The sequence below is a fragment of the Equus quagga genome, chromosome 7 (genome assembly GCF_021613505.1).
Source record: "Equus quagga isolate Etosha38 chromosome 7, UCLA_HA_Equagga_1.0, whole genome shotgun sequence".
NCBI lineage: Eukaryota > Metazoa > Chordata > Mammalia > Perissodactyla > Equidae > Equus > Equus quagga.
Genome location: NC_060273.1, coordinates 287246 through 312125, shown reverse-complemented (window position 1 = coordinate 312125; position 24880 = coordinate 287246). Strand labels below are relative to the sequence as shown.

The 24880-nt window shown below is 61.7% G+C and overlaps 3 protein-coding genes across 7 annotated transcripts in view; 1 reads left to right on the top strand and 2 right to left on the bottom strand.

Moving 5' to 3' along the window:
- AXIN1 (axin 1) overlaps positions 1-18794 on the top strand; it is a 68085-nt gene extending 49291 nt beyond the window's left edge. For 4 of the 5 annotated variants that reach the window (XM_046666017.1, XM_046666014.1, XM_046666013.1 and 1 more), the window contains 8 exons: positions 1940-2036; positions 8194-8331; positions 9689-10218; positions 10883-11053; positions 13034-13279; positions 15373-15480; positions 16847-17014; positions 17969-18794. In XM_046666017.1, coding sequence (XP_046521973.1) covers positions 1940-2036; positions 8194-8331; positions 9689-10218; positions 10883-11053; positions 13034-13279; positions 15373-15480; positions 16847-17014; positions 17969-18095 — 1585 coding nt within the window. In that variant the 3' untranslated portion in view covers positions 18096-18794. The remainder of the gene's footprint in view (positions 1-1939; positions 2037-8193; positions 8332-9688; positions 10219-10882; positions 11054-13033; positions 13280-15372; positions 15481-16846; positions 17015-17968) is intronic. The other variant, XM_046666015.1, reaches the window with a different exon arrangement.
- Positions 18795-19195: 401 nt separating this feature from the next.
- On the bottom strand, positions 19196-22427 carry PDIA2 (protein disulfide isomerase family A member 2). The gene is made up of 11 exons (XM_046667481.1): positions 22092-22427; positions 21283-21489; positions 21082-21215; positions 20860-20997; positions 20673-20789; positions 20458-20583; positions 20191-20388; positions 19977-20097; positions 19723-19904; positions 19447-19557; positions 19196-19320 (listed from the first exon to the last, which is right to left on the bottom strand). The coding sequence occupies exons 1-11, from the start codon at positions 22306-22308 to the stop codon at positions 19276-19278; spliced, it is 1596 nt and encodes a 531-aa protein (XP_046523437.1). The 5' UTR covers positions 22309-22427; the 3' UTR covers positions 19196-19275.
- Positions 22428-22461: 34 nt separating this feature from the next.
- The window catches only part of ARHGDIG (Rho GDP dissociation inhibitor gamma), a 5126-nt gene continuing 2707 nt past the window's right edge, over positions 22462-24880 (bottom strand). Inside the window, exons 3-7 of the mRNA XM_046666324.1 lie at positions 23692-23931; positions 23412-23495; positions 23098-23174; positions 22958-23021; positions 22462-22869 (exon numbers count right to left, since the gene is read on the bottom strand). Of these exons, the coding sequence (XP_046522280.1) occupies positions 22670-22869; positions 22958-23021; positions 23098-23174; positions 23412-23495; positions 23692-23931 (665 nt within the window). The 3' untranslated portion in view covers positions 22462-22669. The remainder of the gene's footprint in view (positions 22870-22957; positions 23022-23097; positions 23175-23411; positions 23496-23691; positions 23932-24880) is intronic.

The following is a 24880-nucleotide window of genomic DNA, read 5'->3' as shown; positions in this document are numbered from 1 at the left end:
GCCCCATGCAGACCCCACAGCCCCCCGCAGCCCCACACAGCCCCCCGCAGCCCCACACAGCCCCACACAGCACCCCTGTAGCCCCCCGCAGCCCCATGCAGCCTACGCAGCCCCCCCGTAGCCCCACGCAGCCCACACAGCCCCTCCAGTCCCCCAGAGTCCCCACGAGCAGCTGGCAGCATAAGATCGTGCATTTGTAGCATCTGGTTTTCCTCTTCCCTGAAACTCTGTTACTATGATGAAAATTAATCTGCCCAAGCAGTTTTCTCGAAGTCTCTTAATTCTCTCCAAGGAAAGGACATATGTTTGCTAAAGGGAAGATCTAAAATTTTAAAAATAGAGTTTTTTCCTGATATTCTGTTCATCTTGGTTTACACTGAGACTCAGAAATGTAGGAATAGTCAAGAATTGAGAATGTCAAGTCGTGACAGATATTTGAACGTGTATCAGAGGCAGAAGACACGATGGCGTGTTTCGTCTGCACTATTTCTTGGGGGGCAGCTACATGCAGTGCCTCCCCTGCGCGACAGAAGCATGGGCTGGCCTAGCGGTCTGTGACTGTGGACCCGACCCTGGCTCAGGGGCATGTGACAAACCCAGGGGCAGGTAGAGACGTTTTAAATGTGAGTGACTCACTTGTTCTTGATGCCTGTCCCCTCGATGGCCCCTGCCCCCCTGGGTCGCTGAGCCAGCTGCACGGCAGCACCCGTTGGCGCCCTGACAGCAGGGTACTGGGGTAGCGACAGGAGGGAGAGGCCGTCACAGCCCCTCTCACCCCTGCTCTGAAGCAGAGCGCGCCCTTTCCATCCAGACTGGGGCTCTGCGGCCTGTGGTCTTAAGAGAAGGACATTGCAGCCCGGCGTGCTGACGGAGCTGCCAGGCTGGTGGTGTACGGCTGACTAGGACATGGGCTGGGCACCAAGGGGCACGGTGGTGGCTGCGCTGCGCCATCCAGCAGTTAACACAGCCAGGACAGAATGGTTGCGGCTGTGTGTGCATCCTGCTGTTGAGTGAGAGCAGCACTGCTCTGGCAGCACCCCGGCCCCTGTGACGCGCCCCACCCCCTGGGCGTGCTGGGGAAGGAGGCGAGTGGCCAGGAGTCCTGATGTGGATCTCCACCGCACCGCTGGAGGACGGGGAGGCCGTGGTCCTTCCATAGCTGGACGCTCAGAGACCCTCCTTTTTAGCCGTCAGAGGCGGTGGCCCCCTCCCGAGTCCTTCACTGAGAAGGACACGAGGACCTGGGAAGCCACTCTCTGGGTGTCTTGCCCTGGCAGGCGTCTTTGGGTGGCGCTGCTCCTCTTAGCTGCTGCACTCCCCAGGGTAGCTCTTGAAGAGTGGGGAGAGGACTAGAGAGTTTTTAGGGACTGCATCTGTGGGGTGAATTTTGTGTTAAATCTGGCATCCGTCTTAAGTAAGCGCATTTACTTATGTTAAAGACAATGTATAATTTTCTGTAGATGTTTGTCGTAACCTTCAGAAGGGTTCGTAACTAAAACTTACGCCAAGAGATCTAATTGGAGCCTCCCTCAGAGAGGCCACACTGCACTGCCAGTTCACCCTGGAAGGAGGCGGCACGATGGAGTCTTGGAATCTCTTTCCATGGGGTCTCGGTGGTCCTGGCCGCCCACTTCGTAGTCCTCCAGTGCTCCCGGTCCATCTAGAGCCCCCGCCCAGCGAGGCACAGCGCGTCCCCCGCAGCGATAAAGCAGGAGTCGGCCAGCCTTTTCCGTAAAGGGCCAGTAGTAAATATTTTAGGCTTTGTGGCCACATACGGTCTCTGTCACATATTCCTCCTCTACTTTAAAAACGTAAAAACCATTCTTAGCTCTTGGGACTTAGAAGAACAGGCTGTGTGGGCCCTGCTGTGGGTAAAGCCAGCACAGCGAAGCTTTGTGGAGCTGTTCATTGTGCTCACGCCAGGCTCTCTCTCTGACAGGGATGGAGTCCCTCCGTACAGGATCCGCAAGCAGCACCGCCGGGAGATGCAGGAGAGCGTCCAGGTCAATGGGCGGGTGCCTCTACCTCACATTCCCGTAAGTCCGGCCGTGTGGCCTCGTGCTTCTCGTCGCCAAGTTCGGGGCTCACCAGTCCTCTTGGACCTGTGCCCATCCGTTCTCCCCACCCTGACTGGCAGCTGTGGCACCGGCAGGTGGGAAAGGTCCTGGCCTGGCCTCCTGTGAGCTTGGCTCGTGTCCAGGCCGAGTGTGGGGCCGGTGGCTTACTGGCCTGGCCCACGCATTGGTTCAGAAGAGCAGGAGTGCCCTCACCCAGCACCCACCATTTGGTCTTTGCCCACCGTGTTAGCAAGATGCTTCTCCTCTAGGTGGGCGAGCGGCTCTGAGCCTCCGTTGCCGGCTCTGTGCCCAGGCTGGGCTCCTGCACAGGCCACCTGACTGCAGCTCTATCAGAAAGCCTGTAGGCGCCCCTTGGTGCCCCCGATCTCAGGTTACCTTGTTCTTCAAGTGAGCACTGCTCATTTAAGATGAAACGAGGCGTCGGCCTCTTGGGGGCTGAACGGTGGCAGTCATCACGTGGTCATCCTGACTTCAAAGCTTTGACTCCTGGATAAAGATAATAAGATGACGGTGGTTCTCCCGATTGTGGGCACTGGGGGCTTCTCAGAGCCCAGCGTGGAGCGGGCGAGCACGGCCTGCCTCCCTCCGCCTGCACAGAGCTCCTTTGTAGATGAGCACGTGGTTTGCTTTCCTTATTTGAACACAGGGACTCTAATGGGAAGGACTTGCAGAGGGAGAGTGGAAGCCTACGAGAGGGTCTTCACCCGATGGGCCTGCAGCCTCCGAGGGTGATGCCATTCATTTGCAGTTTCTTTGCAGGGTAGCACCCACCCTAATCGGGATGCCTTGGTTAGTCTTTTAGCTTCTCTGCAGATACTTGAATTTCCAAATAAGAAAAGTGATTGTTTATGACTGAGAAGAAAGGATGTTGGTTTGTTGTCACTTCTAAGAAAAGGATGGTTGAGCATTTTGTCACCTCCCAGTCAACCCTTGACACAGATTTGGCCTGAACGAGACACTGATGGTGTCTCCTTAGGGACAAGTGGAAGGCGCTGTGGGTAGTGTGTGTGTACACATATGTGTGCACATGTGTGCCTGCACGTGTGTGCATGCTGCAGGTGACCTCCCAGGAAACACCCAGTCTGGCTTGTATGACCTGGAGCTGTCTGGGCTCCGGCCTAGGCAGGGGACTGCACACATCTCCGCCTTGCCTTGCAGTGATGCACATGGCTGTTCAGCTCTGCTTGGTGGACACTCACACTCAGGACCAGGGCTGAGCAGGGGAAGCAGAAGGGAGCCTGGCTCCTGTGTCCCTCACTCTCTCGCTTTTTGCGACACAGGAGCCACTCACAAGGGCTCCTGTCCCCCAGACAGTAAGAGCATCCAAGTTAGTGGCAGTAAGGTCAGAATTCCTCTGTCTACACTGACATAACCAGTGACCTAGGTGTTTGACGAGGAACAGGATATTTATGTTGTCCCAGATAGCCCCTCGCAAAATACTGACTCACAGTAGGGAAAGCAACTTCAGGGGACTGCCTGCAGGCCCTCCTGGGTCAGTGGTCAGGGGCTGTCGTCAGCGACAGGACAGACGCATGTTGGCCCTGCTAAGACAGTGAGAAGGGCCTGGCACCCCCGGGGGGCCTCCTGCCGGGAATGTCACCAGAACATGGCCCAAGTTGAGGGCCGTGCTATATAAGAACTGGCTTGTGATTTTCAAAAGTCTAGGGGTCATGGAAGTCCAGGAAAGACTGAGGCTTGGTCCAGACGGAAGGTGGCCTGAGAGACAGCCCAGCTGAGCCACCGTGGGGCTTCAGGGCCTGGGGGTGCTTGTGTCAGAAAGTCCTCATGTGTGGGAGACATGCCAACAAATTCTGCATGATGGGGCATCAGGTAGGCAACTTCCTCTCAAAAGATTTGGAAAAAGCTTCTTTGTATCATTCTTGCAACTTTTCTGCAAGTTTAAGGGTTTTCCAAAGTAAAATTGTTATAATTTGATAAACAGAATATTAGGCAAAACCTAAAGTGCAAATTGGCGAGCTGGAGAACAGACCTGGAAAGACTTCTCAGATGTGCCACAGAGAGGAGGGTAGTGACAGCTGGGGGGAGGCAAGAGTCAGGGGTGCCGCTGGGAGAGTGTTCCAGGATGAAGAAAAGCTAGGTGTCCTCGGGTTCTGGAAGATCTCAACTAACTGTCGGTGGGAATTGGAGCTGAGAGAGGCGGTGGGCACTGGTGAGAACCTGGCCTGACCACTGGGTGGACAGTCCATAGCCTGGCAGGCCACCCGGCATGATCTCTGGGCCGTCGCATGGTCGCTGAGAGGAGCTGCAGGTGCAGCACTCAGATCAGGCCTGGCCCTGGCTAGACCTTCAGTGAAAGCAGGAGGTGCTGTGTGTTCCAGAGAGAACCCGGTGGTTTCTGAGTCCTGAGTGCTGGCCAGGGGAGGTTTAATGAGCCAATGCTTTTTGAGCTGTGTGCACGTTCAGGGCGATGGGCTGAGGCCCAAGTGGCCTGGGCACAGTGAGGCGGCGAGCACCGAGGGGGCACAGCTCCACCACTGCCTGGCCTTTGTTCCCAGGGCCTGGCGATAGGAGAAGCTCTCGGTGGCCTGCTTCTCTGCAGCGTGGGAGCTTCTTGGTGCCCGAGGCCTGGCTGTCATCGTCATTGGCGTGTCTGGAGGCTCAGCGGAGGGGCCTCGAGGTGCCTTCTTTGGGGGGTGCAGCTGCGCGGGACTTGGAGAGGGTGGGGCCGCAGGGGGCGGAGCTCTGCCTGGGAGGAGAGGCTGGGTCCCTGGAGAGCGGCCGTGCGGCCGTGCTGGGAGGCATGGATGGCGGCCTGGTGCTCAGCCCAGCATGTGTCCGGGACAGAAGGTGCAGCCTTTGGCTCAGTGATGGTGGTTTCAAGTTCAGAGTGAAGAGACTTGGCGTTCCGTCCGTGTATCCCACGTGGACGCCCGTCCCACAGACGAGGAGGGATGCTGTTTCCCGTCCTCCTGGCGGCTGCCGAGTCTTGGGAGTGGCCGTCTCTTCTGTGACCGGTGACCGTGCCGCCTCAGGAGCCTGTGCACATTCGCTTCATCGTCGGGCCAGAGGTGTGGTGGCGGGCGGAGGCGGGTCCAGGGAGTGTGGTGCTCCCGCTGGACGCGCGTGGCCCGTGGCCTCCTGCCTTCCTCCGTTGCCTGAGTTGGGGATGTAGCTCAGGCTCTGCTGGAGTCTCTGTTCTGTTTACGAGCTGTTTCTCTTTGTTATTATTATTATTATTATTTTTGAGGAAGATTAGCCCTGAGCTAACATCTGCCACCAGTCCTCCTCTTTTTGCTGAGGAAGACTGGCCCTGAGCTAACGTCTGTGCCCATCTTCCTCTACTTTATATGTGGGACGCCTGCCACAACATGGCTTGACAAGTGGTGCCATGTCCACACCCAGATCCGAACCGGCGAACCCTGGGCCACCGAAGCGGAATGTGAGAACTTAACTGCTGCGCCACCAGGCTGGCCCCTAGGAGCCATTTCTAAGCGGATTTGAGTGGCCTGCCGCATGCAGGGGTCCTGGCGGCGTGACCCACAGGGCTTTGGGGGCCAGCTTAGGGGGACAGTGTGGGTGACTGCTGTGGCACGGAGGTGCCAGCACTTGGGGGACCCTGGAGTCATGAAGTGTCTGGTCCTCAGATCCTTGCAACTGAGGGAGGGGTCTCTTTTCTGCCTTTATAATTCTGCAGAAGTTTCACATTTTCAATTTACTTAAATTTTTTCCTTTGTGTTTTTTTTCTTCCTCCAAAGATAGAAAGGTTACCGTCGCCTAAGTCTGGTAATTGTGACTTTGGGCAGTTTTCCTGTTTTCAGAAGTGTAACTGCGCAGCCTGGAGGCTGTTTCTAGGATGGACTGGCTCGGCAGGTCTTGGCCGTCCCGGGGCTGAGCCGGCCAGCGTCCTGTCATCAGGTCGCCTGGTTCCATGTGTCTGGGCCTCATGGAGGGATTTTTTTTTCGTTTTGCCCTTGCTCTGTGTGGGCCGTCGGCCAGTTAGAACCATGAGCTCTCGCCATCTGGGCATCCGGCTGTCCCCTCTCAGTCCTGTGTGTGTCATGGCACTCTGCATCAGCACTGTGCCCAGAGAAACTGGCTCTCCAGGCCTCTCCGGCCAGCGGGCTTGGCGGGGCAAGTCCAGCCTCAGGCCCTCTGTTGTCTGTCCAAACACCCCACTGGTGAAGACTCTTTCCAGGGTCTTCGCCTCTTGGCCATCCCCGCTGCCCAGTCCCTGGGGCTCTCTCTCCACGCCCACCTTCTCTCTCAGGCTCCTCTTCTGGGATCATTTAGAAGCCTGGACACCCTGACTGCCCCTTCTAGGGTCTGGCCTCCTTGGCTCCAGGACAAACTCCAGCCCCTTAGGCACCACCCGGCCTTCTGCACCAACTTTTTCCACCACTGAAGCATTGGCCTGTGTTCTGGGCTTGCCCTCCGCCCCCTTTCCTCTCCAGGCCCCTCATAGGTTCCCGCGGCCGCCTCTGAGCCCATCGTGGTCAGCGTCAGCCCCACACGTGCATGTTTGTCTCTGAGCCCTTCACACGATTTTTTACCTAACCTTCCACGTTTCTGAGGTCTTAGGCACAGTCTTCGCTCCTGTTTTGTAGATGAGAAACGAGTGGGCAGAGTGGAGGCTGCGCAGAGCCCTCCAGCGGGAGGGTGGCGGGGCAGCGCCTCGCTCAAGGCCCCCTCCCCGAGTCTTCCCTTTTCGCCTTGCTCACGTGTAGAGTCAGAGAGCACCCCTGTGTGCCAGCCTGTCCGCAGGCCACCTCCCTCTCCACCGTCTGCCCTCCTGCACCTCCTCAGCCCTCCTCCCTTGGGCCCCCTCCGTCCTTGTCCTCACAGCAGCAGCCACCCTTGCACAGACCTTGGTGGCTGAAGTGTTTAGAACACGTTTTGCTGTAAAGGGCATTGTTGGGACAGCTGGTGAAATTGGAATAAGATCTGCTAAAATAGTGTTGTATCAGTTCTTTCATGTGTGGTAGTTGTCCTGTGGTCAGGAACCAGAACATCCTTGGTGTTTGTTAATACACTCTCGGGTGCTTAGGGGTGAACAGGCATCGTCTCTCTACTGGCTCAGAGGAGTGCGTGCCTGTCTCTGTGTGCATGTGTGCAGTGCCTGTGTGTCTCCATGTGCGTATGTGTGCACCCGTGCATGCATGTCTTTGTGTGCATGTGCGTGCGTGTGTGCACATGTGCCTGCGTGTCTGCGTGCATGCCCATGCGTGTGTGCGCACATGTGCTTGTGTGCCTGCGTGTGAGACAATGACAGGGTAGACGTGGCAAAAGTCAGCAGTTGGGGGATCTGGGTGAAGGGTGAACAGGAGTTCTTTGTTTTATTCTTGCAACTGTTTTGCATTTGAAATTATTTCCGAATAAAGCCACTCCCCCGAAAAAGTTATACAGTGTTTTCCTGTAAAATACATTGTGGAGTTATATTCTCTGAAAAGGGGAGTCCTCCGTGTCCCTGCCTTTCCCTGATGTTTTCCCCGTGCCCAGTGTGGTGGAGCCCGAGGAGGCCGCAGCCTGGCCTGCAGACACCTGAGTGCCGGGGGCTGCTGCCCTCTTGTGTGCGGGGCGGGCACTGCAGGGAGAAGTTGGTCCGGTCCTGTGTGTGCTGCAGGCTTGTCTCTGCCATGCTCTGAGCTCAGCCCCTCCCTCCTCTGCAGTCTTTGCAGCTCTGCCTGCCCAGATGCCTCGGCCCCAGACCCCGGGCCTCACTGGGTCTTTGCCTGGCCAGTCGCTTCTCTGGACAGGCTGGGAGGCCCTTGGTGCAGGGCATCCCTGGGCTCAGGGCATCAGAGCCTCCCAGTCATGGGGCCTGCAGGCCACCGCCCTGACCACCCAGCTCCAGGAGACCGCGTGCCTGCCCTGCTCAGTGTCTCTGGTCTGTGGTTGTGGGAGGCTAGAGAGAAACGGTGTCGGTGCTCCGTTCTCCTCGATCAGCGCTGGACGAGGGGGTCTGTAGTCTGATGAGGAGACAGGGCACTGATGAGGCCGGTTCCCAGGCGAAAGGGACAAAGGCAACACTGGCTTTACAGCAGATGCGGATTTCCTGATACTTCCTCTCACCCAGAAAGGGCCCAGGGCCTCCTTGGCACAGAGCGTGGTGGCGCGAAGCTGCCCAGGGCCACTGATCAGCAGTGTCTTCTCACAGCGCACTTACCGAATGCCAAAGGAGATCCGCGTGGAGCCGCAGAAGTTTGCCGCGGAGCTCATCCACCGCCTGGAGGCCATCCAGCGGACGCGGGAGGCTGAGGAGAAGCTGGAGGAGCGGCTGAAGCGCGTCCGGATGGTGAGTGGGCCCATGTCAGGGTGGCCCCTGGGTGGTTTGGCCGCGGCCAGATTGAGTTCGGGGCAGTGTCAGGCCCCAGGAGCTCCCTCCAGGGCCTCCCAGACTAACCTCTCCCTGTTTAGTCATGCTCTGACCCTGTCTCCTGTGACACATGCCCCCTCAAAGCCCCCACTCCTTGTCCCCAGCCTGTGCTGTCTCCCAGGGAGTGTTGTGTAGGCCTGGGGCGTGACCAGAAGTGCCTGGCCCCAGCTCCTGGCCCCGTGCAGCCCTTGGGTGCCAGGATTGGGCTTCCTACTTGCACTTCTGTGGGAAGGCAGTTGACAGGGGGCTGAGATGACGCCCAGCTGTCATCCCTCGGCCCTGCAGAGCACGGGCCGGGACAGGGTCGTGGGATGGGGGCAGAAGCCCAGGGGTACGAGTCTCTGCTGAGGCAGCTCTGAGCTGTGCCCATAAAGGGGCACGTTCACCCCCCATCCGCCAGTCTGTCCTTTCTCTCACCGTCCGTCTGTCTGTCCGTCTCTTTGATACCGTTTTCCCCCCGAGCACCAATTGCAGTGCCCGCAGCTGGCCACTGTCCTGTGGTGTTCAGGTACTCTGTGTTTGTGAGAACCTCGTGGGAAACTTCTGGAGATTTGTTTCTGCTAAAATCTAGGAGTAGCTGGTTCCCCATTCTTTTCAGTTATTACCAAATTTACTCATTATTCTGTTTCGACAATTCAGTAGGATGAGAAAATAAATACGAGATGTATCTTTTGGAGTTAAAGTGATCAAATGTTTAAGGTTACAGATACAGTTGCATAAATTCTTAGAGAATCAAATGAAATTCAGGTAGTTTACTGTGAGAACTTATCAAGAAACACGTAGTGAGATAAGCAAAAAACAAGAGTTCTTCCATACAAGGGACTATTTCCTTTGAAAATATAATGAGAAATAAGGCAATAAAATTGAGGAATAGAAGAAAACAACTGAAGAAAACAAAAATCTTTATTGAGAAACATAAAAGAAGGCTCAGTGGCTGCAGGGGTCTCTGAGCAGCTCCCTGGGGCCCTCCCTGAGCCACTGGTGCGAGCCACACAGCGGCCACCTGCCCGTCCACTCTCGCTGGGTTCCCCGTCCTCATCCGTCTGTGCCCCGTCCTGCGCGCCGTGCTCGCTCGGGGATCAGCAGGGACAGAAAAGGCCCCAGGGGCCGTGTGGGAGGTGGGTGGCTCCTCAGACCTCTGCTGGCACGGCCTCACCCCGGGCTCCTGACCCCAGGGCACAGAATTTCCCAGCTCCTGGCTCTTCTGGTTCCCTGAGTGTGAAGTCTGCACGGTATGGCTGGTGCCAGGAGGTGACGTGTGGCCTTGTCCCCACAGGAGGAAGAAGGTGAGGACGGCGACGTGTCCTGTGGCCCCCCAGGAGCCAGTCACAAGCTGCCTTCTGCCCCAGCCTGGCACCACTTCCCGCCCCGCTATGCGGACATGGGCTGCACCGGGCTGCGGGATGCGCACGAGGAGAACCCCGAGAGCATCCTGGACGAGCACGTGCAGCGGGTCATGAGGACGCCTGGCTGCCAGTCCCCGGGGCCCGGCCACCGTTCCCCTGACAGCGTACACGTGCCCAAGGTGCCAGGGGTGCTGGGGGGCATAGCTCCCGGGCACGGTAAGCACGCACTCAAGTCGGGGGCGAAGCTGGACGCCGCCGGCCTGCATCTCCACAGGCACAGCCACCACCATGGCCACCATGGCTTGGCCAGGCCCAAAGAGCAGGCCGAGGCCGAGGCTGCCCGCCGGGTCCAGAGCAGCTTCTCGTGGGGCCTGGAGCAGCATGGCCACACGGCCAAACCCCGCAGCCACTCCGAGAGTGTGGGCGCTGCCCATATCACCAGCGACGGCCTGGCCTACAGGTGAGCATCCGTAGCGGCCCGAGTTGCGCCTTGAGATCAGGGCTGTGGCTTCTTCATCCTGTGCCCGTGTCAGTGGGGCCTGTCTTCCCAGGGGGGAAGGGGCCGCTGCAAGAGGCCGTGTCTCCTGTGTAATTTTTCCTGGTTTCCTAGGCCAGAATTCCCCTTTAAAGGTCATTAAACAAGGTCAGCCATAGAGACTGCGGGCGTGTGGTGGGCAAGAGCTTGGGCGCCAGGCCTGGGCGCTGGGCTGGCTGGGGCTTTGGCCTTGAGATGTGGTTGGATAAAGATGTGCCCGAGTCAGAGGGAGGTGTATGGTGAGGAGGGGTGGCCAGATCCTGGTGCTGCCGCTGGGCTGGTGATCTGGGCTGGGCAGGGCGAGGACAAGCCCTGCAGGCTGCCCGAGCCCCGGCCCTCCCAGCTGGTGTGGCCGGGGTGCCCCCTTCCCTTCCTGCCCTGGGGATGGCCTGAAACAGCCCAGACAACCCTGCAGAACGGGCAGAGGCCACTGGCATGTCCCGCTCCGTCAGGGCCCCCGTGTTCAGGGAGCAGGGGCCCTTCCAGGCCCTTTTCCTGCCAACTTTCGGGGTGCAGAGCGCCAGCGGCCAGCTGTCCAGTGACGGGCCGGGTGAAGTCAGCAGGTGACGCCCAGGTCTTATTCTTACAGCGGGAAGGCGGGCACCACCTGCAAAAGAAACACCAAGAAGGCCGAGTCAGGGAAGAGCATGGGGGCCGAGGCACCAGGCCCCTCAGAGGACGCGGAGAAGAACCAGAAGATCATGCAGTGGATCATCGAGGGAGAGAAGGAGATCAGCAGGCACAGGAAGGCGGGCCACGGGTGAGTCCTGGGGCGTGGGTGCAGGCGTGCGCAGATGACCTGCCAGACCCTGGAACTGCTTGGCCAGTGTCTGCGCAGCTGTGTTGTGGCCCCACCCGCCGTCTTACTGCAGACCACCCACGGTTTAGGCATGAATTCCACAGCGTCAGCTCCCATCCATCGCTGCCTGAGCTCGCTAACGCCACCCCTGTGTGGGCCTGTGATGGGCCTTCAGTGTCCTGGGCCTGCTTGTGAGGCCAGCGCGGGGTCACTGCACCCCTGTCCGCGAGCTCCTCTCCCTGCAGCCCCACCCGCTGAGGAGGGCGCTGCTGTCACACGGCTGCTCTTGGGACTATTTCTGGAATGTGATGCTGCCATGTGACAATGACCCGAGTTGCTGGGGAAGTTAGGCAGGTGCCCGATTGTCACTGCAGACAGAGCCCGCAGGAAGAGGCTGTTTGCACGTGGCCGTCCCCCGGGGTCGGTGGGGAAGGTTCTCACTTAGTCCTCATCCCTCCGACCTCGACGTCAACCCCACGGGGCCAGAGGCTGCTCTGGGGGGTGTGGAGCTGGGCCCCGGAAATACCCTTGCCACCCCACACGGGCGGGTCCATCTGGGCCTGGCTCAGACAGGGCAGGTCACACCTGAGCAGGTGGCAGGGCTGGAGCAGGTGGGATCTGCCCGTCAGTGTGCAGGCTGGCCCTCCTTCCTTGGTCTCAGACTTCCCCGACCTCGGCCTGCCTTGGCTGCAATGAGGAGGGCTGCGTGTGCGTGTGCGAGGGAGATGACACCTGCCTCACCGTCCTGAGTGGCGACTCGGGGTCCCTGAGTCCTGTGTCCACGTGGTCTTAGGAATGAGCCCCCCGCCAGTGTCCAGACCCCTTTGCAATCACAAAGCTTGTCCTCTCTATTGGGATGGGGTGGATTCTCGGCTTCTCTAGATTTCTCTCTTTTGTGGGTTTTCACAAGGAATGAGTCTGTCCTGCCCACCCCCAACCCCAAATGAAGGGTTTGTGGTTGACAAGTAAGAGGCGTGTCTGGAAACAGACTCCTGGGGGGAGGGGGAGGGTGCTCCTGCCGTTGGGATAGGCTGTTTTAAATGCTGGCACCTTGGTGTCCCCACCAGGCCCTCGGTGACCTCCCCGGAGCCCCGGGCCATGGGGCCTTGGCCCTTGTTGTTCTTACCTAAGGCAGGTGGGCTGGGCCGGGGAGGTGGGCCCCGGCTGATGTCTCTCTGTGGCCACCTAGTGGGAGGACCCCACCTCCCCCAGGTCCTTCCCTTGGGCAGTTCTGTGTCACGAGGGCGCTGGCCCGACCCACTGCCCAGGTGCTCTTGTTGGGGACCCTCATCTGCTCCTGGTGCCGAGCCCCCTGCCTGATCCCTCTGCCGCAGTGCAGTGAGGTGGCTGTTTTCACACGACCTCGTCTGCTGGTCGTGGTGGCACGTGCATGGGTGTGAACGCGCCCTCTGTGTCCAATAATGGAGGAAAGGCATTTATCATGTTGAGGGAAAATTATACGTTTAGAATTACGCCAATGACGGTAAATGTTTCTGTGGGGGAAGGAAATACACCAGTATACTGAGAGTGATTGTTTCTAAGCTATGAAATTATGGATTATTTATCTTTTTTCTGTAAGTTTCCTGTGTGTTTCAGGTTTTTCACAAAGAGCATCTATTTTAACATTAAAATATTTTTTAAAAAGCACTGAAAACTTTTTCTTAAAAAAGGTCTTTATGTAGGATATGATTTATACTTCAGTAAACCTGTTAAAAATAAGTTACAGAGAAAAAAGTGTGAGAAAGGGATGTTTGTTTATGTGGCACAGGAGGAAATGCAGAGGTTCACGTGGCCTTCGGTGGCCAGGGGCACAAGGGCACTGCTGCCCAGTGCCTGGGGGTCAGGGCCACACCACCTCTGCCGGCCCTGCCCCCCCCTCCCGGCACTGCCCAGGGCCCAGGATTGCCAATGGTGCCACAGCTGGTGCTCTTACTCCCGCAGATCTTCCGGGACAAAGAAGCAGCAGGGGCATGAGAGCTCCAGGCCCCTGTCCATCGAGCGTCCGGGGGCCGTGCACCCCTGGGTCAGCGCTCAGCTCCGGAACTCCGTCCAGCCCTCTCATCTCTTCATTCAAGACCCTACCATGCCGCCCAACCCAGCCCCCAACCCTCTGACCCAGCTGGAGGAGGCCCGCAGGCGCCTGGAGGAGGAGGAGAAGAGAGCCAGCAAGCTCCCCTCGAAGCAGAGGTACGGAGCAGGGGGAGGAGGAGAGAGCCGGCAAGCTCCCCTCGAAGCAGAGGTACGGGGCGGGGGGAGGAGGAGAGAGCCGGCAAGCTCCCCTCGAAGCAGAGGTATGGGGCAGGGGGAGGAGGAGAGAGCCGGCAAGCGGGGACAGGTGGGCCATGCTGGGCACCCACCCCCTGGCAGTACTGTCTTCTTCCTTTTGTCGAGGGCCACCTAGGGCATGACAGGTGGCCCTGTTGTGTGATCAGGGCTGGGAGGGCAGCTGGTCACCACTCTGTCCTGGGGAAGGACAGGGCCCCTCTCTCTGACCGTGCCCGCTCTGCTCTGAGTGTGTACTCACCCCGGGGCCCGTCGCGATGTAGAAGCACGGGAGGTCACACAGTCGGTTGCACTGGCTGCTGTGCAGGCTGAGCTCAGGGCAGGGATCCGGCCGCCTCCCTGCACAGCCACCCTTCGAGGAGCCCCGAGCGTGTCGTTGGCTGGGTGGAGGTAGACGGTGCTGAGATTTGTATAGACTCTTCTCTGGGGCCCCGGGCCCACAGCCGCTCTTCATTCGCTCTCCTGGGCCTTGAGGGCTAGAACGTCAACCCGCTGTCGCCGTGGCTGCACACCAGGCCCCGTTCTCTCCTCCAGGGAGTGGGGAGCCCTCCCCTTTGTGGTGGCAGCTTCTCTCAAGGCCGGAATGTGGCTGTCCCAGGTCTTCCAGGGCCTTGAGGTCAATTTCCCCGGACGTACTGGTTCCTTCAAATTCCCAGGTGGATCAGGGTCTCTGTGAGGGGCCTGAAAGCTGTATTTCTCCCCCAGAGCTGGGGATCATGGTTCCACAATGGCCACGGTTTGCCTCCGCTGTTACTGGCTCCCTTGCCCAGTTTTCAGTCAGCTGGGCATCTGGGGTTTGACTCCCCTTACTGTTGGCCTCACTGTGTGTGGGGCGGCCCTGCTCTGGGGAATCCGGGGTCAGGGTGCAGACCCTCCCCTGTGTCCATCTCGTCCGCGCAGCCGGAAGCCAGAATGTGTCCCCCGGGTCATCGAGGCGACCACATTTGCAGCCAGCTGTGTCACGCCACGATCCTGGTCAGTCAGCAGAGTCGTCTCTGGGCAGTAGATCTTGCCTCATACTGGGGGACGCGCTCCCGTCTGTCAGGCCTGTGACCCAGAGGCAGCCGGGGCAGCGAGGGGCCGCCTGGGGAGAGGCCGCCTCCTGCTGCGCAGACCACCTGCTGGGGCTTCCTGGGGCCGTCGCCGCCCAACTCGGGGGCAGGGCTTGCGTCTTCTTTTCTGCAGGTTAGCAGGGTGGCATCTTTCTCGCCGGTGACACGAGTGGAGCCACACGGCTTCTGTGCTGCGTGTTCGGGGTGCGAGCCTCCTGCTGGGGTCTCAGCTGGTGGCTGTGGTGTCTCCGCGTGTTGTCAATCCGGGCTCATGGCCTTTTGTGAATGGCTGCAGACCGAGCAGAGGTCTGGAGGCCCAGTAGGGGTGCGGGCCCTCCCTGAGCCCCTCATGGGTGACCCCTGCCAGGCCGGCCAAAGTAGAGGTCATCATCAGGGCCACACAGAATCATGCCTGGAGGTGGACAGCCTTGGAGAGCAGTTGCTGGGCAGCGAGCCCCAGGACAGGCCTCCCCAGCTGCTTCGGATGTGGCAGTGGTCAGGCTCCAGCACCCGAATCCACGTCAGAGCGCTGAGCGGGCAGAGCCGCACCCACAGAGAGGAGGCGAGGGGCAGACTCTCTCTGGAAGCTCTTCTCAGGGTGGACGAAGTGACGAGATCCCCATGCCGCAGATCAGCGCTTCCCCAAAGTTCTTCCCGGGAACCCAAGGGCTCTGTGACCAGATGAGGACTCTGGGAACTCCGGATCCGCTAAAGCCACAGCCGTTCTGACTGGTCCTGACAGAGCCCTTGGTGCTCGAGTCAGCCCTGTGCTCCGCGCTCCGAGGAGGGTTGGTGTGCTGTCTGTCCCACACCGTGGGAGCCTCGTTTGTGGTGATGGAGCCTCTTGGGGAGCCCCTGCTCCGTCTGCCTGCCTGTCACCCGCTGTCACGCCGAGCGCTGGTGGAGCCCGCTGGGCGTGCGCTCACTGACGCGGTTGTTCCCTAGGTATGTGCAGGAGGTCATCCAGCGGGGGCGCTCCTGCGCCAGGCCAGCGTGCACGCCCGTGCTGAGCGTGGTGCCAGCGGTGTCCGACCTGGAGCTCTCCGAGACAGAGTACGTGCCCCCGGGGATCTTCCCGGGACCGCCCGCCCACCCGTGTCGCGGGCCAGGTCCTGCGTGGAGCACTGTTCCCAGGATGGGAGCTTGGGCAGCACACTGGAAGAGCCAGGCCTGCAAGCCGTTCCTTTCCGTCTCCGTCTCAGGAGGCGCTGACCTCCACGTGGTGACAGATGACCCACAGGCCACAGAGGCAGTCACTCTGCCTCCTTTGCTCTGACCACGCGACCCTGCCCGCCTTGAGTTTCCTGAGCTTCCCAGCCAGGCCTCGGGCCTCGCTGAGCTGAGACTGGCTCACTGACAGGGTTGGGGTTGCAGCCGCAGTCCCCCTGGCGTGCTGGAGGCGTCAGCTCCGTTGGTGCGCGTGCCAGTGCTTGTGTGGGTGACACGGGGATCAGGGCTCTGTGTTCCACTCCCCAGGCTCACCAGGAGCAGGGTGGGTGTTGGGGACCCGTCAGCCTTGTGTAGGCAGTGCTGGCCGCCCCATCCCTCTACTTTTGCTCCAGACAGAGCAGAAGGGGCCCTTCAGCCTGTGTAGTCATCCCAGACAGCACTTAGCACGTCTGGCTGGTGCGTCACATGGGGACGAGTGGCGCTAGGAGACGGGGTGCTGCCTGTCATCCCAGATGCAGCGTGGCTGCCCGGCATCCCTCAGGATAAGGGTCCCACCCAGCTGGACAGGAGAGGGTGCGGCCTCACAACCCACTCCAGAAGCCTGGCCGACCGCTGCCCCTGGTCTTGGACAAGCTCTCTTGTGGAGAGGTCCATGTCAAGACCCGTCTTGGTTCTCTGTCCATACTGGCTTTCAGGTGTTTCTGAAGCTTTGGGGTCTGAGGCCTTGCTAGGATGCACGCAGGGTGGCCCCGACGGAAGTGGGCTGTGTTGGTCCGGTGGCCTGGCGGCTTAAGAAGCCCAGTGGAGGGACCCACCGTGGGCTCCGGCCCCGGGAAGCCTGCTCGCCCATTTGTGTGTGGTCGGGGTTGGGGTGCCGCCCACCAGCCAGCTCAGGCCATGGAGCCCTGGGGCCTCACCACACGTGAAGGAGGGTCGGGGGCGAGCTGAGGCAGTGGCTGGGCACGGGGCAGGCAGGCAATGAGCTGATATCTGTGCTGTTTCCGTGTAGAGCAGGCTGGTGCGGGGCTGGGCCCTGGGTTGAGATGTTGCGAGGGGTGAGGCCCCCAGGGGGCTGGATGCGGCTGTGTGGCTGGGCCGGGCATCAGGCCCATGCTGATGTGGTTGTCTGAACGTGGCACGGCTTGCCCCTGCAGCCCTGCCTCCTCAGTCACTGGGGAGTCCAAGGCCCACCAGGGGTGCCCCGTGGGACCCTGAGACCTTGCCATCACAGCTGCATCTCTGCTCCCAGGACGAAGTCGCAGAGGAAGGTGGGCAGTAGCAGCACCCAGCCGTGTGACAGCATCGTTGTGGCCTACTACTTCTGTGGGGAGCCCATCCCCTACCGGACCCTGGTGAGGGGCCGCGCCGTCACCCTGGGCCAGTTCAAGGAGCTGCTGACCAAGAAGGGCAACTACAGGTAAGACCGGGGCTGGGTGGGGCTGCCCGTTGGGTGGGGTCTCTGATGAGCAGGCGCCCACCCAGGAGATGGTGCCATGTGCTGGGTGCCTTGTCCACACCTCTGTCTGTGTCTCGTTCAGCCCTGGTCTCCACCATAACCCGCCCATCCCACCCGGCTGCTGACGTGGCCCCTCCTGGGTAAGCTGCAGGTGGCCTCGGGCTGCGGGCTGACTCCGGCCCCATTTGACTGAGGCCTCCAGGCTGACTGAGGGGTCTGGAGAGTCTGGAGGGACCCGGTTCAGGGCCCTTTCCCCGAAGGTAGGAATAGATGCCTGAACACAGCAGTCTGTCGGTCCCCATGTTGGTCTGACCTGGGTTGGCCCTGTTTTCCGCTTCCTGATTCAGCCTGTTTTTACTGGTCTGGGAAGCCATGGCCTCCTCTCCAGGGTCCATGCTGTGCTGCTTGGCCCTATGGCCTGAGACCAGCCCTGAGAGGCTCCTGAGTGAGCACTGTAGGAGGAGCAGGGGCAGACGCGGTCTCAGCCGGGGTCGGCCCGTTGGGCATGGGTAGGTGGTTGCCTCTGTCCACCGGGTGGCCGAGAAAGCACCCCTTGGAGATCCTGGCCACCGGGGGAGGGCCCAGTTCCACTGGCTTCCACTTGGGCCTGAGTTGGGGGAACATTACCCCAATGGAGACAATAAGCTCAGCTCTTGGGGAGCAGAAACCCTGTGCCCATCCACTCCTCCCCCATGGCACCCTCGAGTCCAGAGTGGGGACCCCCGCCTGTGGTCACTGTCGGCCCACGGGCAGGCAGGCCCTAGGCAGAACCAGCTCTGTGCCCTGCAGAGACCCCTGGAGCACGGCCACCAAGCTGCTGTGCGCACGCGGATGATGGGCCGGGGCTGGGGGGGCGGCCCGGGGCGGGGTGCGGGCAGACCCTCATGCCCCGACGCCTCCCTCGCCCCGATGCAGATACTACTTCAAGAAAGTGAGCGATGAGTTCGACTGTGGGGTGGTGTTTGAGGAGGTTCGCGAGGATGAGGCCGTCCTGCCCGTCTTCGAGGAGAAGATCATCGGCAAGGTGGAGAAGGTGGACTGACCGCAGCCTGGCCTCTGCGCCCGGCTGGGCCCTGTCAGGCGGGCGGGGCAGCCACGCTGAGCCACGAAGGGTGCGCATGTCATGTGCTGTCATGCGTGTGCCTGACACACGGCTGCTGGGGAGGCCAGCTGCTGCCCGCCCCCCACCACCCACCCCTTGGTCCATCTGTCCAGGTGGTGGTCCCTCCGAGTGGTCCCACAGGCTTCCATCCCGCTGCCGACGAGGAGGGAGCCCGTCTGCCCTCCACGGCAATACTCGGAGGGGCCGGCCCAATGACCCACCCCAGCGGCCCTGCTGCTGACCACAGGCTGGCCCACTGGCGCCTCGCCGGGTCACCCCACCACGGGCTCTGCTTCTTCCTCTGGGACTCACCACCACGCCCTGCCCTGGTCGGGACCCGCGAGGCCTCTGTAAACTGTACATGTCACCGAGTGCCTTCAACGCAGCTTGTCTCTTGCCCGCCACTATGGACCTGGCAGCGGAGCGCCGCAGTGCCCTCCCTTCTCCGCCCTCAGGTCCCCAAGCGCCGGCTGTGTGGGACCTAGGTCCCCCTTCCCAAGGGCCCGTGTAAATATGTACATTTCTCAGGCCAGGGCCAGCGGGGGGCTGCCCCGGGCCCGTTTTTCATGCGCTGACTTGTACAATTATCTTTTCAAAGGTACTTGGATAAGAATGAAATAAAACCATTTTTGAACCTTCTCTGCCTGTGGAGGGCACCTGTGTTCAGTGGGTCTGACTGGCAGGCCTGTCATCCTCGACCAGCTCCTGGCGCATGCAGCCTGTCCCCTCTAGCCTGGCCTGGCCATGTGAGCCCTTGTCAGCCCCTGGCGGCGAAGGCGGTCACACCAGCCTCCGAAGGACATGGGGTGGGGTGTCCATGCTCTAGGGCTCCGGAGAGGGTGGGGCTGAAGCCGGCAGCCACGCCAGGTCCCCCTTCCTGTCCAGGTGGGGCCCCAGGCCCAGACCTGAGCCAGGCATCCACCCAGGTGAGCTGGGCGCCCAGGCTGGGTCCATCCAGGATGGAATAGGCCCCAGGAGGCTGAGATTTGGCCAAAGCCAAGGGCCAAGGGGAGCCGTGCTCAGGAACCACGCACATAGTCCAGGACCAAAATTCTTTATTCATGGCCCACCGCTTCCTTGGGTGCCGGAGCAGACGGTTCCCCCGCGGTGACCTGGGCGGCTACAGCTCCTCCTTGGGCCCTGTGGTGGAATTGGCTGGCGTCTCCTGGAAAGAGTCACCGAGGCCCAGCTGGAAGCAGCACCCTCTGCCACCCCTGCCCCCGTCAGCCCCACAGCCATGCATCCAGAGGACTTGTCTACAAGCCAGGAAGCGTGGGACAGAGGCACCCACCGGGAAGGGGGCTACGGGCTCCTCGGTGGGCTCCTCTGCAGGCAGCTGGCCCCCGCTGTCCAGGAACTTGGAGAAGGTCTCCAGGTCCCTGGTGCTTTTGTAGTCAATCACCTGAGGGGAGACAGGAGGATCTGGAGGACACACCCACCTGTCCCACACCCGGGGCACCCTCCCAGGCAGCGCCCTCCAAGGCTGCACCCCATCTCCCGGGCACAGGACAGCCCGAGGAACTCCCAGACCGAACCTCAGACCAAGGGAGACAGGGTCCCGCCTCACCTTCCGCCCGGGCCCTGCGGGGAAGTACTTGAGGGTGGGGAAGCTGTGCACGGCGAAGGCCTCCAGCTCGTTGGCCGTGGCGTCCAGCTCGGCAATGACGATGTCCTCATGATCCTTGTACTTCTCAGCCAGTGCCTCCCAGGCGGGGGCCATCTCCTTGCAGTGGGGGCACCAGGGGGCATCTAGGACAGGGAGTGTCAGCAAGGCCAGCAGGGCCCCCCCCCCCCCGCCCGCCCACTACCTTCTGCACTCACAGAACTTGATAAACACGTTCTTGGTTTCGTCAAAAGCCACCTGCTCGAAATTCTTGCCTACGAGAGTCTTGAGCGGCCGCTGGTCCCAGTCGGGGGGCACCTCCTGGCTCAGGTGGTAGGGCTGTGGGGAACCGGGCCCAGTGCTTCGTTGGGGATCTCTCTCAATTGCTGTTGCTCCCGCCCCCGTCCCTGGCTGGGCAGCCCAGCAGCAGACCTTGACCTGGCCGCTGAGGACTGCATGGCAGAAGGCCGTGATGGCGGCTGCGGTGACCAGCTCCCCGGCCGCAGGCGCGTACTTCTTGGTGGTGTCCATGTCGATGAAGCGCAGGGTGGGGGCCTTCTCGGCCCCGAGACCAAAGTACCGCAGCACGTGGTCGTTGTCGGCACCCACGTCCACCACCACAAACAGCACCTGCCACAGGGAGACCGCGCTGGGCACCCCGCCTCCCTGCTGCCCCGCCCCCCCCCCCCCCCCCAGTACCTGCCCCCGGAATGGGGGAGCCGCCTCCCCAAAGCCCGCCAGCAGCTCCTGGTGCGGGGCCAGCGTCTGGTTGATGAACAGCAGCAGGTGGTTGGGAATCTTGGCCGCAAATATCTTAGGGGATGTCTGCAGGGGCAGGCCAGACTCATGGGGACCGGCTCGGGGGCACCCTCCCACTCCCCCACCCCCGCCCCTGCACTTGCAGCCCGACGTACCTGGCTGTTGAACTCCGTGACCAGGTGCATGCTGTGCGTGAGGAGGAAGCGTGACAGATCTCCCTGGTCCAGGCCCAGCTCCTCATCCACAGGGAAGTCTGCTCGCCCCTCATCAAACTGGACAACACCGGGTGGGTCAGCAGGAGCCATAGCGCCAACCCTGAGCCCTGCCTCGGCCCTGACCCACCTTCTTAAAGAGGACCACGGTGTCCTTGGTGAGGCCAAACTTCTGGAAGAGCTCTGGCTGGTCAGTGAGGCCAAAGGTCATATCCAGGGCATCCTGGGCCAGGGCCAGGAATGCAGCCGCATCCTCGTCCTGCAGGTCCTGAGAAGCCCAAGCCTGTGAGGCCAGCTGGCGCCACAGGCCCTGCTCCCACGGCCTGGCCCCTGCCCCGTGCCACCAGCTCACCTGGAAGAAGCCGATGACCACTACGTCCTGGGTATCTATCAGTGCTCGGGCGCCTTCCTCGTTCTCCAACCGTGTGGCGCTGGACCCCACCCGCCGCCTCAGCCACTCAGCGATGCCTTCGGCCTCCCGGGGGCCTGTGGAGAGCCCCCTCAGCATGGGCCCAGCTGCTGCCCCCGCCCCCCACATGCCCACGCCCCGCACCAGTGTACTCCTCCGGGTGCAGGCGGTCCCCGTCACGGAAGAACTTGAGCGTGGGGTACTCGGTCACAGAAAACTCCTCCGTCAGCTCCGGCTCCGCGTGCCCGTCCACCTTGGCCAGCCTGGCTGTGGCCAACTCTGCTGCCAGCAGGGCAGCCGCCTTGCTGTACTCGGGGGCCAGCACCTTGCAGGGCCCACACCATGGGGCGTCTGGTGGACAGGGCCATGAGTGCCCTGGCCTCCGCGGCCCCAGCCACAGCTCCCGCTCCCGCCTGGCCGGAACTGGCAGACCTTGGGGTCAGTCAGGTCTGGAGGGAACAAGCACGACCCGTCCATGCCTTCCTCCTTCAGGGATCCTCCTGAGCCCCAGCCACACTGAGCCCAGCAGCACAGGGCAGCTCCTCAAGGCCCCCAGCTCGGGTGCAGTGGCCAGCAGCCCCCGACAGCGAGTGTCAGGAGGACCCACATGATGCAGCTCCCTGAGGCCAGCTCCTCGGCCACAGGCTGCCCACTGGGGCCTGCTGGCCAGGAATGGCTTTCACACATGTAAAGAGCCACAGAAGGCGCAAGGCCTGAGTGCAGCCTGGGCCTTTACAGAAAGAGTTTGCGAAGGACAAGGACCTTGGTCTCCCCTGCAGCTGTGCCCCTACCTGCTCAGGACCCCCAGGCCCAGCTCAGTCCCACGGCTCTGCCTCAGGTGCCCTCCGACGGATCCCCAGGAGCACAAGGGGGGCCGAGTGACCTCAGAGGAAGCCCCCATGTGCATGGAGTGGGGGATTGAATCCCCAGCCCCGCTAGCCCTGAGCACTCACAGAACTCCACCAGCAAGGCAGGGTGCTCCTGGAGAGCTCGGGCCAGGGTGCGCCGGCTCAGCACCAAGATCCCATTCTCCTCCTCGGTGACCTCCTCCTCGGGGAACTCCTCCTTGAGGGGCTCCTCCGAGGGACCCTCGGGCCCTGGCCCCTGTCCCCATGGGCCTGAGGCCCCAAGCAGCAAAAGCAGCAGCACAAGCAGCAGCTGGCCGTCCATGGCAGTGCCGGGCCCACAGGGCAGGGGCAGATAAGGGGGCCGGGGGCCAAGCTGCAGCCGCCACGTGGCACCCAGGCCCAGTCGCACGGAAGATAAGGCCCCGAGGCTCCCCCCACCCCTAGGGAGGGGAGGCAGACAGAGGCGACACCGAGGGCACAGAGACAGGGCCACGTTTAATAGGGCTGTTCAGGGCACAGTGCCAGGCCCAGGGAGGAGGGGTCCCAGGACAGGGCAGAGGGCATGGAGGGTCTGGTCACTGACAGAGGGGGTGGGGGAGTGCATGGGGGTCCCTGTGCAGTGACAGACAGGCGGGGGAGACAAGGACCCCGAGTGGGAAGACAGCCCCAGGCAGGGGTGGTGCTCAGCTCTCCCAGTCTCGGCAGATTTGGAGGCCCCACTGCCAGGACAGGTGGTCCGTCCTGTCGTCATCGGTGAAGAAGGATGTGACCACGTAGGCACCCCGCACCAGCGCGCCCCGCGGCGCCTCCTCCACCGGAGTTACGAACTCATACTCCTGGGCGCTCGGGCCGTAACTGCCCACCATGTACACGGCCTTGTCCACTGGGGGAGGGCCGGGGCATCAGGGACCGCCCTCTGCCCACCCACCACGCCCCGCAGTCCCCCAGCCGCCCTGTCATGCCGCCCTCACCACGCAGGCCCTGGCGGTAGGTGTGATGCAGACATCTCAGGCCACTGACGATCTCCTTATTGACCTGAGGGACAGAGGGTGTAAGGGTCCCCGGGGGCTGGGCCTGAGGTCGGCTGGCGCCCCGGGGACAGCAGCCTCACCTTGAAGGTGATCTTCACTCTGTAATCCACACCCTCCTTCAGGATGAACACCTGGTTTTTCAGCGCAGCCAGCTCCCCTGCAGGGAAAGTGCGCCTAAGGCGTGACCTCCAGCCACGGCCGAGACCCAGGAGCCCCGTGGTGGGTGGCACTTGTGAGGTCTATGGTGACGGGCGATGGGGCACAGGGGTCTTAAGAATCCATGGCAAGGAGCCCAGGTCTCTATCCCAAAGGTCAGTTTGTAGTCTGCAGCAGGGAGTTCCCTGTGAGGTCCCTGGCCGCGGCTCAGGGTTGCACCTGGCATCCTGAGAGTTACCTGTGAGGTCCATAGTGATGGGCCCTGGAGCCTGCTCGGACATCAGTGTCAGCCTGGTCACCTGCACGTTGGGCAGGCTTGGGTCTGAGGAGAAACCAGGAGTCTCTACAGGATGCCCCCCCCCCCCCCCGGGGGACCCCGCATACCCACCACGGGAGGCAGGGGGCCCCCACCCCACCCTCAACGCCCCCCCACCCCGGGGCCCCCGCATACCCACCACGGGAGGCAGGGGCCCCCCACCCCGCCCTCAAACCCCTCCCCGCCCGGGGTCCCCACATACCCGCCACGGGAGGCAGGGGCCCCAGCAGCGCCTGCTTGTACTTGGCCAGGCTCTGGTCATCTGGGTCCAGCTGCTGGATCTCCAGGAGGCTCTTCCTCCCCGGGGCCCGGTACTCCGGCACGGCCTCGTCGAGCGCCTCGTCTGGTGGCAGCTGCCCCCCCTCCTTGTCGGTCAGGAGGACTGGGGTCCGAGAGGTGCGTGAGCAGCTGTGCCAGCTGCCCCTGGCATTTGCCGGCCCAACTGGAGCCCCCCATGTGGCCAGCTGTACCTCTCACTGCCCAAAGGCACTTAGGAGGAAGCCGGTGGGAGCTCTGAGAGGGAGGGGTGCACGGGGGCTCGGGGAGAGGGGTAGGCCAGGGAGATGCAGAGCAGCACCCACGCCCAAGTGCTTCAGGAGGGCGCTGGTGGCTGGAGAAGGCTCCCAAGCGACAAGAGCCAAGCGCAGCCCTGGAGGCACTGGCTGCTTTCTCCTGGCCCAGCCAGCCAGCCAGGGCTCCTCCCTGACTCCGAGGCCAAAGGTGAGGGGAAAGGAGACCCCAAATCGGGGACAGCCCCGAGGACTGGGCCACCCCTGTAGAGGGAGACTCCCAGGCCTCCCCTGAGCAGAGGCTTAGCCCCCCAGGCCCCCTAGGGTCTCCCAGTGCTCCCTGGCCGCTTCCCATATCCCACAATGCTCTTGGACGCCTCTGGGTCCCCATATCCTGCTCTGGGAATGCATCTCTGTACACCTGCCCACAGTCCTACGGGTTCCTCCCCAGAATACTCCTGGGGGGGGTTCTCTCTGAAACCCTGGCTGATGCTCTGGGGCCCCCTCCCTGGTGCCTCCAGGGCCAGTCTCCTAGAGCCCCTTCCCAGGGTGCCTTGGGGTAGGGGTCTTTCTAGGCCCCCTCCCATAGTGTCGTGGGACAGTCTTTCTGAGTCTCTGGCCACTGTGCCCCAATTTTCTCAGGGGTCACCATACGCCCTGAAGGGGCCGGAGCCCCACCCAAGGGAGAGGGTATCTCAAGGCAGGTTCTCCAGGGTAGGGGGTTCCCCTGCCGCCCTGGCCTCCCAAACAGACCCGCCACTCCTGGCTCCTTTCCCGTGAGTGTCTAGCTGGACGAAGCCCCCACCCCTACCAGAGCCCAGCCCGGGGACCGCCCAAGAGGTCCCCACGCGCGGCCCCAAAGTTTCCGCGGGGGAGGGGCCC

Coding starts and splice junctions, on each gene's coding strand:
- PDIA2 (XM_046667481.1), bottom strand. CDS start 22,308: ATGGACGGCCAGCTGCTGCTTGTGCTGCTGCTTTTGCTGCTTGGGGCC. Junction 19,558..19,722: donor CCGCAGGGCCCGGGCGGAAG/GTGAGGCGGGAC, acceptor GTCTCCCCTCAG/GTGATTGACTACAAAAGCAC. Junction 19,321..19,446: donor AGCCCGTAGCCCCCTTCCCG/GTGGGTGCCTCT, acceptor GACTCTTTCCAG/GAGACGCCAGCCAATTCCAC.